Source organism: Corvus hawaiiensis, chromosome 2 (genome assembly GCF_020740725.1).
Source record: "Corvus hawaiiensis isolate bCorHaw1 chromosome 2, bCorHaw1.pri.cur, whole genome shotgun sequence".
NCBI classification, from domain to species: domain Eukaryota; kingdom Metazoa; phylum Chordata; class Aves; order Passeriformes; family Corvidae; genus Corvus; species Corvus hawaiiensis.
Window position 1 is genome coordinate 42,248,336 of NC_063214.1, and position 12,222 is coordinate 42,260,557.

The following is a 12,222-nucleotide window of genomic DNA, read 5'->3' on the forward strand; positions in this document are numbered from 1 at the left end:
ACCAGTGGAAGCATGACCCTGCCAACAGGTAGCACAGTCCTCAGGTGGTTTGAGACAGACACCCTTAAACTCTGTGGGAACAAACCTGGACCAAAGACTACACTGTTGTGCAGTAACTAAACACAGCCCTGTCAGCACCAATGAACGTCCTTCTTTGGCTAGTACAGAATGCAGTGATTTCAAAGATGCTTTCTGGAGCAGTGATGTTTTGCTGAATAATTTATGTCTCAGAGTCTTCTGAAAATGAGCAGCATACACTTCAGTGCTGCAATAACTATTCAGTGGAGACAGTGCACATTTTATGTTCAGTAAGCTCATTGCTTAAACACTGTTGCCATGACTATAAGAAAGTGATTATACTATTGTTTACAAGAGACTCTCAGTAAGTCATTACCACAGTAGCCAGAGTTTTGCCTCAAGCCAAAATTTTTGGGAAGAAAAAAAAATCTCACAGGTATAATTAACTTTGTGATCAAGATAATCCATTGAAAGACTTTGGAAACTGAATACATCCTACAGTGAGGTATGAAAATAAGTAAGGATCACTAGTGTCTCAGGACTGCTGACTTACTGGTTTTCTGACTGTTTCATGGGTAAATTCCATTGGGAAGAAAATCCCTGCTAGCTAAATGACTGTTGTAACTAATTTTCAAGGAAGAAATAATTTACAGGGCAAGCACCAATATAGGAGTTCAACTGTGATGGGTAATGTTATAAAAACAAACTCCTTTGTACATAATGTAAGGGGGGAAAAAAGACTTTAAAAATTTGACTTAGAAGAAATATTTGGGATTATGAAATATGGCTTTTCAGTTTCCTGGATTGAAATCGATACCTAGAACACTTAGTTCTGAATCCTCTAGTGCGTATACATATACAAGAGTCCAGTACATGACCTCTTTATCTCAATAATGCGCTGATGATCAATAGTTTCCAAAACTAAGAAGCAATTCTGAAGCTGTCGGAAAGTCATCCTCACATTTCCTATGATCAGTAACAGGCTACGGAACACAAAGCAAAGAGATGATTAATAGAGTGCTGGACTAGGAGTCAGGAAATCTGGGCTCCATTCCCAGCTCTGCCACTGACCTGCTGTTTGGCCTCGGGCAAGACACTTGACCTTTCTGTGCTTCTGTTCCTCCTTCCATTCTTTGTCTATCTTGTCTCTTGAGGCCCTGAGCTACGCAGGGAAGGGCATGGTTCTCACTGGGTGTTTGTATAACATCTCCTCTAGGGAGGTGGCTGCAGAGACCTACAATAAAGCCAGGGTACCACCGGGATGACTCTTGCACAATTGCATGTTTTGTTTTGAAACAGAATGGCCACGATGAACCCTCTTGGGGTTCCATCTGCTAGTCCAGGATCTTACCAAGTCTTTCAGCCAGCTTCAGGCTCAGGAAGCAGGTAAATGGGTTTGCAAGATCTACATCCTCACTTGTCAGAAGCACTTTCACACCGATTCCTAATTGCTACTAATTTCTCTTCACCTTAACTCAGCTGGGTTTGCAAGCACATCAGAATTATAACTGAGTGACACAGATAAAAATAGCTACAGGAGCCATTTCTGAACAAAAGGAATTTCTTCAGGGAAATGCCAACAGCTGTAGGTGAAACTACAGGTGTGAGGTGTTTTCAAATTAAAAATAAAATAAATTACAATTTTTCAATAAGTGTGTTGGAATTTTGTGTAAATTATTCAATTAAGCAATATTTCCTCAGTGTTTTTCTCACCCTGAGCCATAAATGTGAACCATCCTCCATTACTACCAGATGGGAGGCAACACATGCAGGGCAAGGTAGCTTCCACCTGCTTTCACTGGGGAGCAGCTGCAGCCTCACAGAGAGCTGATGACTTGTGTAACCACTCTCAGTTCCAGTCCCACTTTGCTCCCAGTTTGCTGAAGCATCAAGCACATGAAACCTGGACACAGATGACTTAATTGGGAGATTAATTTGAGCACAAACGGATGCAGAATCAAGAGCAAGTAAAGCAAGAAAATATAAAGCATACACATTTATGATTATGAACAGAAAGTTTAAAAATGCTCTTCTCTCCTAAAAAGAAGGGTCACTGCCACATCCTGCACTTTTATTGTGAATATTGGCAACATGGTGCCATGAAAGCCTAGGTCTGGAAGTCATGTGATTACGTAAAAGACTCATTCGGGTTTGTATCTCCAGTACTCAGATCTTTGGGTCAAAGGCTGAAAAGGTGATTTGAATGCACCTCAAAGGTTTTGTCAAAGCAAACATTCAAAACTCCTGTCTTAGGCTCCATCAGTAATGAATTTGGCTTCTGAGCCATAAAACTCACCATCACATCTCAATTCACTTTACAGAAATGATAAATAGTATCTTTCATAGAGGAAACTGAGGTTTATGGAAGTGAAATAACAGGAGTAATCTGTTGAATAGATCCTAGAGTCAGAGTAGAAACACTTAGATTTTAGTTTACAGCATGCTCACCTAAAAACTGTTGCTTGAGAGTTGCAGGTACTTTGGTTGAGGTATCGGTGTTGGCACTACAGTACAATTAGGGACTGTATCTATATCTAAAAATACTTTGGAAGAACCTGACAGGGCATAACAAATTCACAAGTTGGGTCTTAAGTGGTTATAAGAAGCTTTCCAATGGGAATCTAGGGCATAAATAGTTTATGCTTTTATTTAAAAGAAAAAAAAAAGCACAGAAAAAGATCTGTATCTTACTACTGTTAAGTTGAAAATTTGATCCAAATCGCACTCAGCACAAACTCCTTCTTTTCTGCAGCCAAGACCACTGCCTCTTTCACTGCTCAAAGCTGTTCCAAAATGGAGTAGCATGATATAGGTAAGACCCTTTTCGGGTTGACAGATGCTGATTAAGATTTGTGGAAACCACGGACCTGTCAAGAATCCCATCAGTCTCATCCTACTGCTGCTGGGAGTACCACCACTGGGAATTCATACAGGGCAATGCTGACATGCAGACACTGGAGAGAGGTCAAAGAGCAAAGACCTTCCTCTTCTTCTCTTCAGAGCAGCCAAGTGGCCAAAGCTCTTCTAGGCACCATGTAGCTGATTGTGTGCTCTATAAGGTGTAACACAGTGGTTGCTTTAATCACCCGCTTGAATTCCATGACATGATGGTGTCAGGTCATTGTCATGGAGAGCTGAGCCTTCAGCAGAACCCAAGGTCCCATGTGCTTGTGAGACTGTGCCACCAGAAAAGCTAAAGCAGAGAAGGGAAATAGTGGCACAGCAGGAGACATTCGCAAGACCACAGAGACACTTTCTGGCAGACCCGGTACCTCTGTGCCAGTGCTTTGTTAGCTGGAGCAGCTTGCCAGCTTCCAGCTCCTCCTACACCACAGAAGAAGTGCAATATAAATGAAGCAGTGGAGATACCACCCTTCCCAAAGTTGTCAAAGGGACCTGGATGGAGCAATTATTTTCCAGTAATGAGACGGGTGAAGTTTCAGTTTCATAAGGCAGCAGACTTAATAAGAAAGGTAAACTACAACTGGCGTCTGAAGGCAGTATCTTGGTAGAAGGGACTGTTGACAGCAGTTAGGAAGAGGAAGAGAGGCACTGAGGGCTTTCTTAACCTGCTAACTGACTAATCTAGCTGCTGAGGCTTTTTTGTCACTGCAACCTAACTGAACCCCACATACTCCTTCTGCAGGGAGTGTTCTTTGCAAGGGGAGAAGTACTAATAGTGATGCGAATCAAAGTTTCGGCAAAACAGCTTCTCTGACTCAGACGTACATTTCTAAGGTTCAGATTTCCCCACAGAACAGCTCACATTTTTGCTGGAGTCACACTTTTCAAAGCAGAACCAACAGAAGCTGAATATCACTTTCCTTTGTTGTGGTGCTACAGACAAGAGACTCAGTTTGAGTTCTGCAGGGGATGCAAGAACTGTCTCAGAGGACATGACAAAACAGCCACGGACGTTAATAAGCCCATGGGTTGGCCTTGGAGAGCACATCAAGTCCAGGCAGAGACATTGATCCTCTGCTCACTGCCTACAGAAACTTTGGTGGTGGAAACAGTCTGTTAAACAGTTGCAAAATGGAGGAGACTTTCATTAAATTTATTCAAAGCTTAAAAAGTTTTAAAGGGGGCAAGTGATTTGATGGGAGAGCTAGGCCTGAAAAGGCTCCTACATACTAGCATAAATTTAACAAATTCTCTTGTTGAAATGTTCATTACATACAGGTTCTATTCAGCTTCCAGGGAGTTTCTTGATTTTGGTCTGGAAAATGTTCTCACGGTTAAGGGGAACAAAGATTTTAAAATAGCACCCATGCCCATCCTAACCAAATGGCTTGCAGCAGACCAGAGGGCCCATAACAGCAGATCAGTGTTTTCCACCCACATGGGCAGTATGACTTATTTTACCTGACTCAGATACATAAATTTTCATTATCAGAACGCAGCTTGGCTCCTGCAGAAGCCCAAGGAGCAGACAGCAGTCCTTCACCTCACAAACAGAACATTGCCATTGCTTTGGCACCAAACTTTGTATCAGTCAAAAGATTGCACTCTAGCTTTGCAGAATGGTTTGTGCTTTAATCCACCTGTCCTCACCACACCGTAACATCACTTCACCCCATAGCTGGTCACCTTATCCTGCTTGCTTGAGAGTGCTTCCGAATGTTATGTATGTCCACAACCAAAAAATGCAGGTATTTCTGCAGGGTACCCTGGCAGCCAACCAGCAAACAAAACAAAGAGCTTGGGAGATAGGGTAAGTGTCAACTTGGGCAAAGATACCAGAGCACAATCGTTCCTTTTAAAATACTCAAGGATCTTTAACACTAGCACAGAGGAAGCCAAACCTCAGCAAACACAGCGTGGATCATAAAAAAAAGTCCTAAGGAAATTAATTCAGGATCTCCACATAAAATAACTGCCTAGATTGAGGTTTTACAAGTCAATCTTGGCTCTTGGTACCAGTCAAGCAACCCTGTTTTGCATTGAGGTCCTCTGGGAACTGGGACAAACCCATTGACTCTTCTAGATTTGTACAGCTGTTGATGAGAATTTAGGGGAGCAGGAGGAATTAATACATTCCCCTGTTCCTTGGATACATCACTTTCATGGGATTGTTTTCCCTTTTCTTTTTTCACCTGCTTGCAGGCTACATCTGGGGAGTGGACCACTTTCATAGTCACTTTTCCAAGTACAGAAGATATTAATGCACTTAATTGTCATTCTAAATGAATTCTTATAATGATAAATTCAACACAACCATGAGATGGGCGAAAGTAGAACAAGTCACCTGTGTCTGGTGACAAACAACACACTCAAGAGCCACCGGGGTGATGGCTGCGATGAAAGAACCTGACCAGAATGATGCACTAATGCCCATGAGACAGAGTTCCCAGCTTGCACAGACCAAAATGAGCAGTGCTCAGCCTGTGTCGGAAGGACAATGGAATGAATTGGCTGCCAGAGACCTGAAACTGAAGTGCAAGAACTTTGGTATTACCAGTTCAGTGCTTAAGCCACTGAGGAATGCCCTCCAGAACTAACTGTTTATATATAACACAAATAGTATAAACAGCTAAGTGCTGGAGGGCATATACATACATATAGATGTATGTATAAAGGAAAGACAGAATATTTTATCTGTTCCTCTCTGCACCATGAAGAGTAACAACACCATATAAATAAACAAATGTCAGCTCTTGGGAAATGCAGGAAGGCAGAAAGTACAAAAGCTTCCCTAGCTGCGTCCTGAAGAATAAATTTCTCATTCACACACACCCACATCCATTGGTCCAGCTAAAAAAATCTGATCCCCAGTCTCCAATTAGAAAATGCTGTTGCCAAAGATACTTTCTCAAAAATCAAAGTAACACTGTTAAATTAAGGCCAAACCAAACTCCTCTAAAAACTCTCTCTTCTGCCAGTTTTAAACTGTCCACTGGGAAAAGATAATTATCAAATAATAGTATCAACAATGACAGATAATCACTTCAAGCTCTTTGATATGTTCAAGGAAACATTGTTTCAAATGTTACCAAGTGTCAAATATTTACTCTTGAGTCCAACTGTGTAAATGACCCATCCAAAGCCACTAAACACGGCAGGCACGCGTGTAACAAGAGCAGTGGGACCTGCAAAGCAGAGGAAACAACCCAGCTGGGTTTTGCAGACAAAGAGCGTCCTGATAGCCAGAACTCCCCAGCGAGAGTTATGACTGCCTTTGCACTTATCTGTGTGGAGCTGTGGAGTTTTTTAAACTGGTGGAGCTACAGCAAGACAGGTGGAGCTTTACATTCCCCTTGGACTCAGATATGCGTCCAGTCTCACATGCTCAGTGTGAGACTTGCACCCATGCTCTTGTCTTGTGCTTCCCTGTGCCAGAGCTGTACCTGCCACAACTGAAACGCAGAGCTGCTCCTTGTTCCAGGGCCCTGTGCACCTCACACCTGCTGTAAGGAATAATTCTGGAATAAGAAGAATAGTGCATATGAGGCTTCCACTGGATTTCCTCTTGGGAATCACCCCACAGAGGATGAATTCTGCTCAGATATTGTTCCCTTCCCTGTGCATTTATAATGCACAGGACAACAGGCTTAGTCTACTTTGTCCTTCCTCTTCAAGTACCCTTGGAATTACTGGCAAAGCAAATTCCTTTTCCAGCTATGGCTGGAGGAAAAGCAAGACTCTTCTTTCCTGGTTCATCCCTGCCCTCTGAATTTTCAAGAACAGCAACACAAAGATGTACTACCTGGTGTATGACCCTCAGCCACTTGAATTCATCCCACTCAGACACTGTGTGTTTTGCTTTTCCTTGCTAATTTTTGTAACAACGTTCTAAGGAGCTCTTGGCAATGAGAAGGTGTATCTCCATGACACAGAGACATGACTTTGAACCGATGCCTTTCTCTGTTTCTTAATTAGGCAGCCCTACCAGAGTAGCAAATGAGGAATGTCTGTGTCGAGCATAGAGTGGGAGGATGTGCAGTGATACCATTACAACAATTCTGCTTCATGAGCCAGCATTTCCTCAGTGTCAAAACACGGTTCAGGGCCCCAAACATCATGCTCACTGAAGTCACACACCTTGTCAGCAGGATTGCCAAAGGCTAGCACGCAAAAGTGGTGGGGACTCTGTCAGACTTTTTTGCTTCTCAAGGACAGATGTGTGTGGAGTTTTCTGGGATGTAATGCAACATGCAACGTAGAGCGAGGGCCGTGCACAGTATCTCCAGCAAGCAGCAGGCTAATAAGCATTAGTGGTATTTCAGAAACAAGGACAACCTCTCAGCACTTAAAAGATGAAAATCTTTCAGTATTTTCTTGGGAGTTGTTTCATTTAGCATTTCCAAACAGCTGTCTCCAGCTATTTCATAATAATAGTAACAACTAGCAAAAAAAAAAAAAAAAAAAAAATTGAAAACAAACAAACAAAACAAAACAAAAAACTCCTCATGGGCCTGTTGCCTGATTTCAGAAAGTGAATTTTTCTGGGACGTACACTATTAGGCAAAAGCCTTTTTTTTTTTTTTTTTTTTCCCCATAAGGCAAGTGCAAAGCATTACATTAATACACACTGGAAAAATAAGATAATGGCTTTCTTGATTGTGACGAGGAATGTGGGGAGATTTAATCTGAACACTGAGTCAGGTGGAAGCGCCTATACTCCCCTCGGACACAATGTTATCGCGTTTAACGCTTACATCATCACCCTCACGATTGATGCTGAGTAACGCGGCCCCAAACGTCGATCCACGCACCGCACGGGTAAGAAGGGAGAAACGACCACAAAGGTCCCGTTTTAGCATTCGTCAGGCACTAAGAAAGATAAGTTTGATGTCTGGAGCAGAGGGAGCGATCTATTTTCAGCTGTTCGAATAGCAGCCGCGGGCCTATCAGGACGCAGTCACTCCTCTCAATGTTTCGCATGTGTGCCGAGAATTAAGAGTTGGGAGGCAGCACAGCGCAGCATACGCCTTCAAAAGCGTGGTGAACTGACTGCTCGTAATAAAGAAAGAGGAGAAAAGGCTTCACCTCCTTGACATGTTCAGAGCAATTTCCAGTTGAAAAAAGGTCAACGTATCATTTACAGAGAGGCAGTGCCTGGAAAACTCTCGTAACTCTGCTCCGCGAAACGCTCTGGGTGACAATAACAACCTGAGCATCGCTGGCGAGGCCGGCGCTCGGAGCTGCCCCGCAGGCACGGGCGCTCCGCTCCGGGCAGTGACTGCTGACCCGGGCGTAGGCACTGCCCGAGTTCCAGGGGCACGGCAAGAACTGAGCGAGAATACGTGCCTGAAGCCCTGGCGAACGGGATGGAGTGGGGCAGGGGGGACAATTCTGAACGCAGGCGATACTCGAGCGCTACTTTTCACCCCTGCTCGGGGTTGCGCTGACAGCGTCGGCTGCCGGTGCCCTCCTCAGGGATGCCGCTGTCACCGCCTTGGCAGGGCGATGGCAGAGGCGCGCGACTCGTTTTTAGGTCCACAGCGTGATGTAAAAAAGCCAAACCAAACCCAAAACAACACCCCGAGCAGTCCCAAAATCCCTTCGAGGAGCACACACGCGACTCTCAGCCCCCCAACTCGGCGCCTGCCCACCGCTCCTCACACACTCGATGCCACCGCGGGGTCCAGCGCCTGGCAGGGACCACTGCGAGGCGCAGCGGGCCGAGCCCACGGACACCCTCGGGCCCGCGGGACGGCGCGGGCAGGGCGGGCACCCCGAGGAGCGACCGGGGGTCGGCGCGGCGCCTCCCCGCCGGCAGCGGGCGCTGTGACTCACCGCCAGGAGCGCCGAGGCGCGCTGCTCCCCCGCCGGCTGCTCCCCGTTGATGCCGCCGTTGCCGAGGAGGTGCTGGTGGTAGTCCGGGGGCGCCGCGCCGGCGGCGGCGGCGGCGGCGGGGGCGGCGGCCGCCTTGGGGTGCTTGCCGGCCTTGCGGGCGCCCTGCCCCTGCTGCACGAGGTGGAGGAGCTGCAAGGTGCTCTCCCGCTCGCGGTCGGAGCTCTCGGCGCGGCCCCGCTCGTAGCGCCCCTCGCAGCTGAGGTGGTGCTGGCGGCAGACGGCGATGCGGGCCCGCAGCCGCTCCACGATGGCGCTGTGCACCCGGGGCGCCGCCGGGCCCCCCCCCAGCAGCCCGGCCCCCAGCCCCGCGGCCTGGGGGGGAGCCGTGTCGCCCATCGCTGGCTGCCGGTCCTGGCCCTCCGGATGGGTCGGTCCTCACTGCCGCATGGAGGAGGGCGGGGGGTTGGGGGGGGAGGCGGGGGCAGCGGCGGGAGCCCGAGCCCGGGGGCTGGCGGCGGGGCGGAGGGCGGTCAGCCCCGCGCCCCCAGCCCACCTCCGCCCGGCCCCCGGGCGGTGACGGCCCCGCGGGGGGTTGACAGATCGGGGGGCGGGAGGGGGTCGCTAGGGCTGCGCCAGCATCGGCCGGCGGGAGGGGTGGGGGTCGGGGCCGGGCAGCCCCGGCCGAGGGGCGCCCGGTGAGGGGGGACGGGGGGGCTCAGCCGAAGGAGGAGAATGGGAAAAAAAAAATCAAATAAAGCGAGCCGCTGCCTTCAAAATGAATCCCTGGGCGAAGGAGCTCTCCCTCGGGAATGAGTGAGACTTGGCAGGTTTATTGGGTTTATTTTATTTCGGGGGAGCGGGGGGTGTTATTCCTTGAAGTGGAAATTTAAGGCATTGCCGTGGTCGGCGGCGCGGAGAAACCCCCGGCGGACCGAAAATCTTGTAGGGTAGCTGGAGTGGGTTTGTTGGGGTTTCTCTCTCTCTCTCTCTCTCTCTCTCTCTCTTTTTTTTTTTTCCTTTAAGTCTTTAGTAAATGTGCAAATAAAGAGCCGGGGAAGGAGGAGAAAGAGGAGGAGGGTCGGGTTAGTTCAGTCTTTGTGCTTTCTCGTTTCTCTCGCCCGCTCGTTGCTGGCCACTCTTCGGCGTGCGACTGTGTCCTGCTGGCTGCCGCTAAACTGTAGTTCCTCTAAAAATCAGAGAGACAGATCCCCCGGTCCGGAACAATGTCAGTCAGTGGACTTCCAGACCACGCTTCGCCTTCACTTAATTCAGCCACTGGATAAATCCGTATTGCTTTCAGTGCTCATCTCCCCCCTTAGTATTAAGCAGCAAGCTACGGACCCAGGCAAAGAACTCCTCTCGCGTACTTTCCCTTTTACTCCCAGATACTGAACAGTTTCAAGTACAGTTTCAAGAATAGCACGGAGGAGGGGGCAGAAGGGGAAGAGGGAAAAAAACCCCCAAGCAACCCAGCCCCTCTTCAGACAGTAATTACAAACGGAGAGTTGCACTTACAAACTTCCAGCATTTTGCCCCCAGAACAGTCCAGCAGCCACTTTTTCTTTGTGTTTTTGCATATTCCATGCCCGCGCCGGCGGGCGGGTGTTTGCCGGTGGGCTGTCGGCGCTGCCGGTGCCGGAGCTGCCCGCGGCCCCTCCGTGCGGCGCGGCGCGGCGCGGCGCGGAGCGGAGCGGGGGCGGGAGGCGGGTGTCACCGACAGAGAGCGCGGCCGGGGACGCGGCGCCCAGGAGGCCGGGGCGAGGCGCGGAGCCTCCCAGCGGCCGCCGAGGGGAGTCAGGCCGCTGCCGCTCCCCGGGAGGTATGTGCATGGGAGGAAGCCAAGGAAATCCCCGCTCCCCTCCTCGCCCTGTACCTGGGTGCCGGGCCGGGCGCGGAGCAGCTGCCGAGGAGCGCAGCCTCCCGCGCTCTCCCTCCTCCCCCGGCGGCGAGACCTTCAGGCGAGTACGAGGGAGTTCTCAAATAAATCACGGCGCTGCGCTCCTCTACCAGCTGGATTTCTCTGGAACAGACGGCATAAAAACAAGCAGTGCGTTCTAGGGCGCTCACATGCACGGGACGAGTGCAGGACACGAGGTCAGGCTCGGGATGTGGGAGCTCCGCGTGCTGACAGGAGCGTCTTGGGTGTCAGGGGCAAGTCACGTAGCGCCTGCACTGTGGTTCCTCCCCGGGAAAGCCGCAGGCTTAGTGCTTCTCTCGCCCGGCTCCTCTATTTAGAGCAGGGCAATTAGAGACTGCGAGATCTGGCCTCTGGAACTGGCCTTGCTGCAACTGGCAGCCGTCAGGTTCTGCGTGTTGTTGTAGGTGAGCTGTAAAGGAGGATGCAGAAATAGCTGGGAGCTCGCCGGCTTTATTAAAGCAATATGCTGTTGTACTACTGTGGCTGCATTAGCCAAATTCCCAAATACCTCTGGGAATAAAAATGGCCCCCAAGTACGCAGAGACACATCCCTGATGGAAAACCTCTAAGGCCTTTGGGGACTGTATAGCCCTGAGTATATGGATGCATTATCTCTTTCTGTTCTGCAATGGGGCCAGTCAGAAAAATACACAAATTTCATCACAGCATACTGAGAGCATTAAGCTGAGGATGAGGAGCAGCTGATAATTAACCCTCTCAGGTGGTTTTATCCTCTTCCAAGGTCACACAAATAAATACTTCGAATGCCAGTGATGAAGTGACACATTCCTGGAAAATCCCCCAGAATATAAAAGATATGGAGCATTAGACATATGGGAAATATAAAAGCCCCCACTTTCATGACCCCCATCTCCTTCATGCGGCAACAAACATGAGGGTTTGTTGCAATATGTGCATTTCCAGGTTCTGGCTTGGTGAGCACCAGCCAGAACCTCCAGCACGTTCAGACCCATGTTTGTCTCAGCAAATGCTTTGAAACTTTGCTGAGGGATAAGGGCTCGGGGAGAGGGTTTGGGGTTGTGCTGCTTTCAGAGGAAGGCATTATTGCTAGCAGGAAAAAGAGATTTTTTTGTTGTTGTTGTTTAACCTTGAACAACTGAGGAAGAGTGGGTTATTATTTGATACGTAACAGTAGCTTGCATCTGTTGAGAACAATAGGTTGGCACAGCTGGAAAATAAAATGAAATTATAATGTTTGTAGAATAGTAGACAATGTTACCTTTGCTTCAGGCCTTAGGCTTTTATTTGTTCTTTACAGCTCAGATGTCATTGCTGTTTAAGGAGGTCAGTCACAGAACACACGTGCAACAGTAACACACAAATCTCATGGAGAATAAGCAAGAGAGTTTTAAATGACGGCTTGGCTGGGGTTTTCAAAGTGGCTGTGGGAATATGAAATCCATGGTGCTGCTCCGGAAGCTACCGAGACAGCTGGAGGAATTCTCTCTCTCTCTCGCTGTCTTACAAGATTTTGTAGAACTGAGTGATCCTTTCAAACAAAGATTTTTTTTAATTTTAACTTGAGA

At 48.4% G+C, this 12,222-nt stretch overlaps 1 protein-coding gene across 1 annotated transcript in view; it reads right to left on the reverse strand.

The window, feature by feature from the left end:
* The window catches only part of MAML2 (mastermind like transcriptional coactivator 2), a 208,827-nt gene extending 199,612 nt beyond the window's left edge, over positions 1–9,215 (reverse strand). The window contains exon 1 of the mRNA XM_048294591.1: positions 8,758–9,215. Coding sequence (XP_048150548.1) covers positions 8,758–9,153 — 396 coding nt within the window. The 5' untranslated portion in view covers positions 9,154–9,215. The remainder of the gene's footprint in view (positions 1–8,757) is intronic.
* Between the last annotated feature and the right edge of the window lie 3,007 nt (positions 9,216–12,222).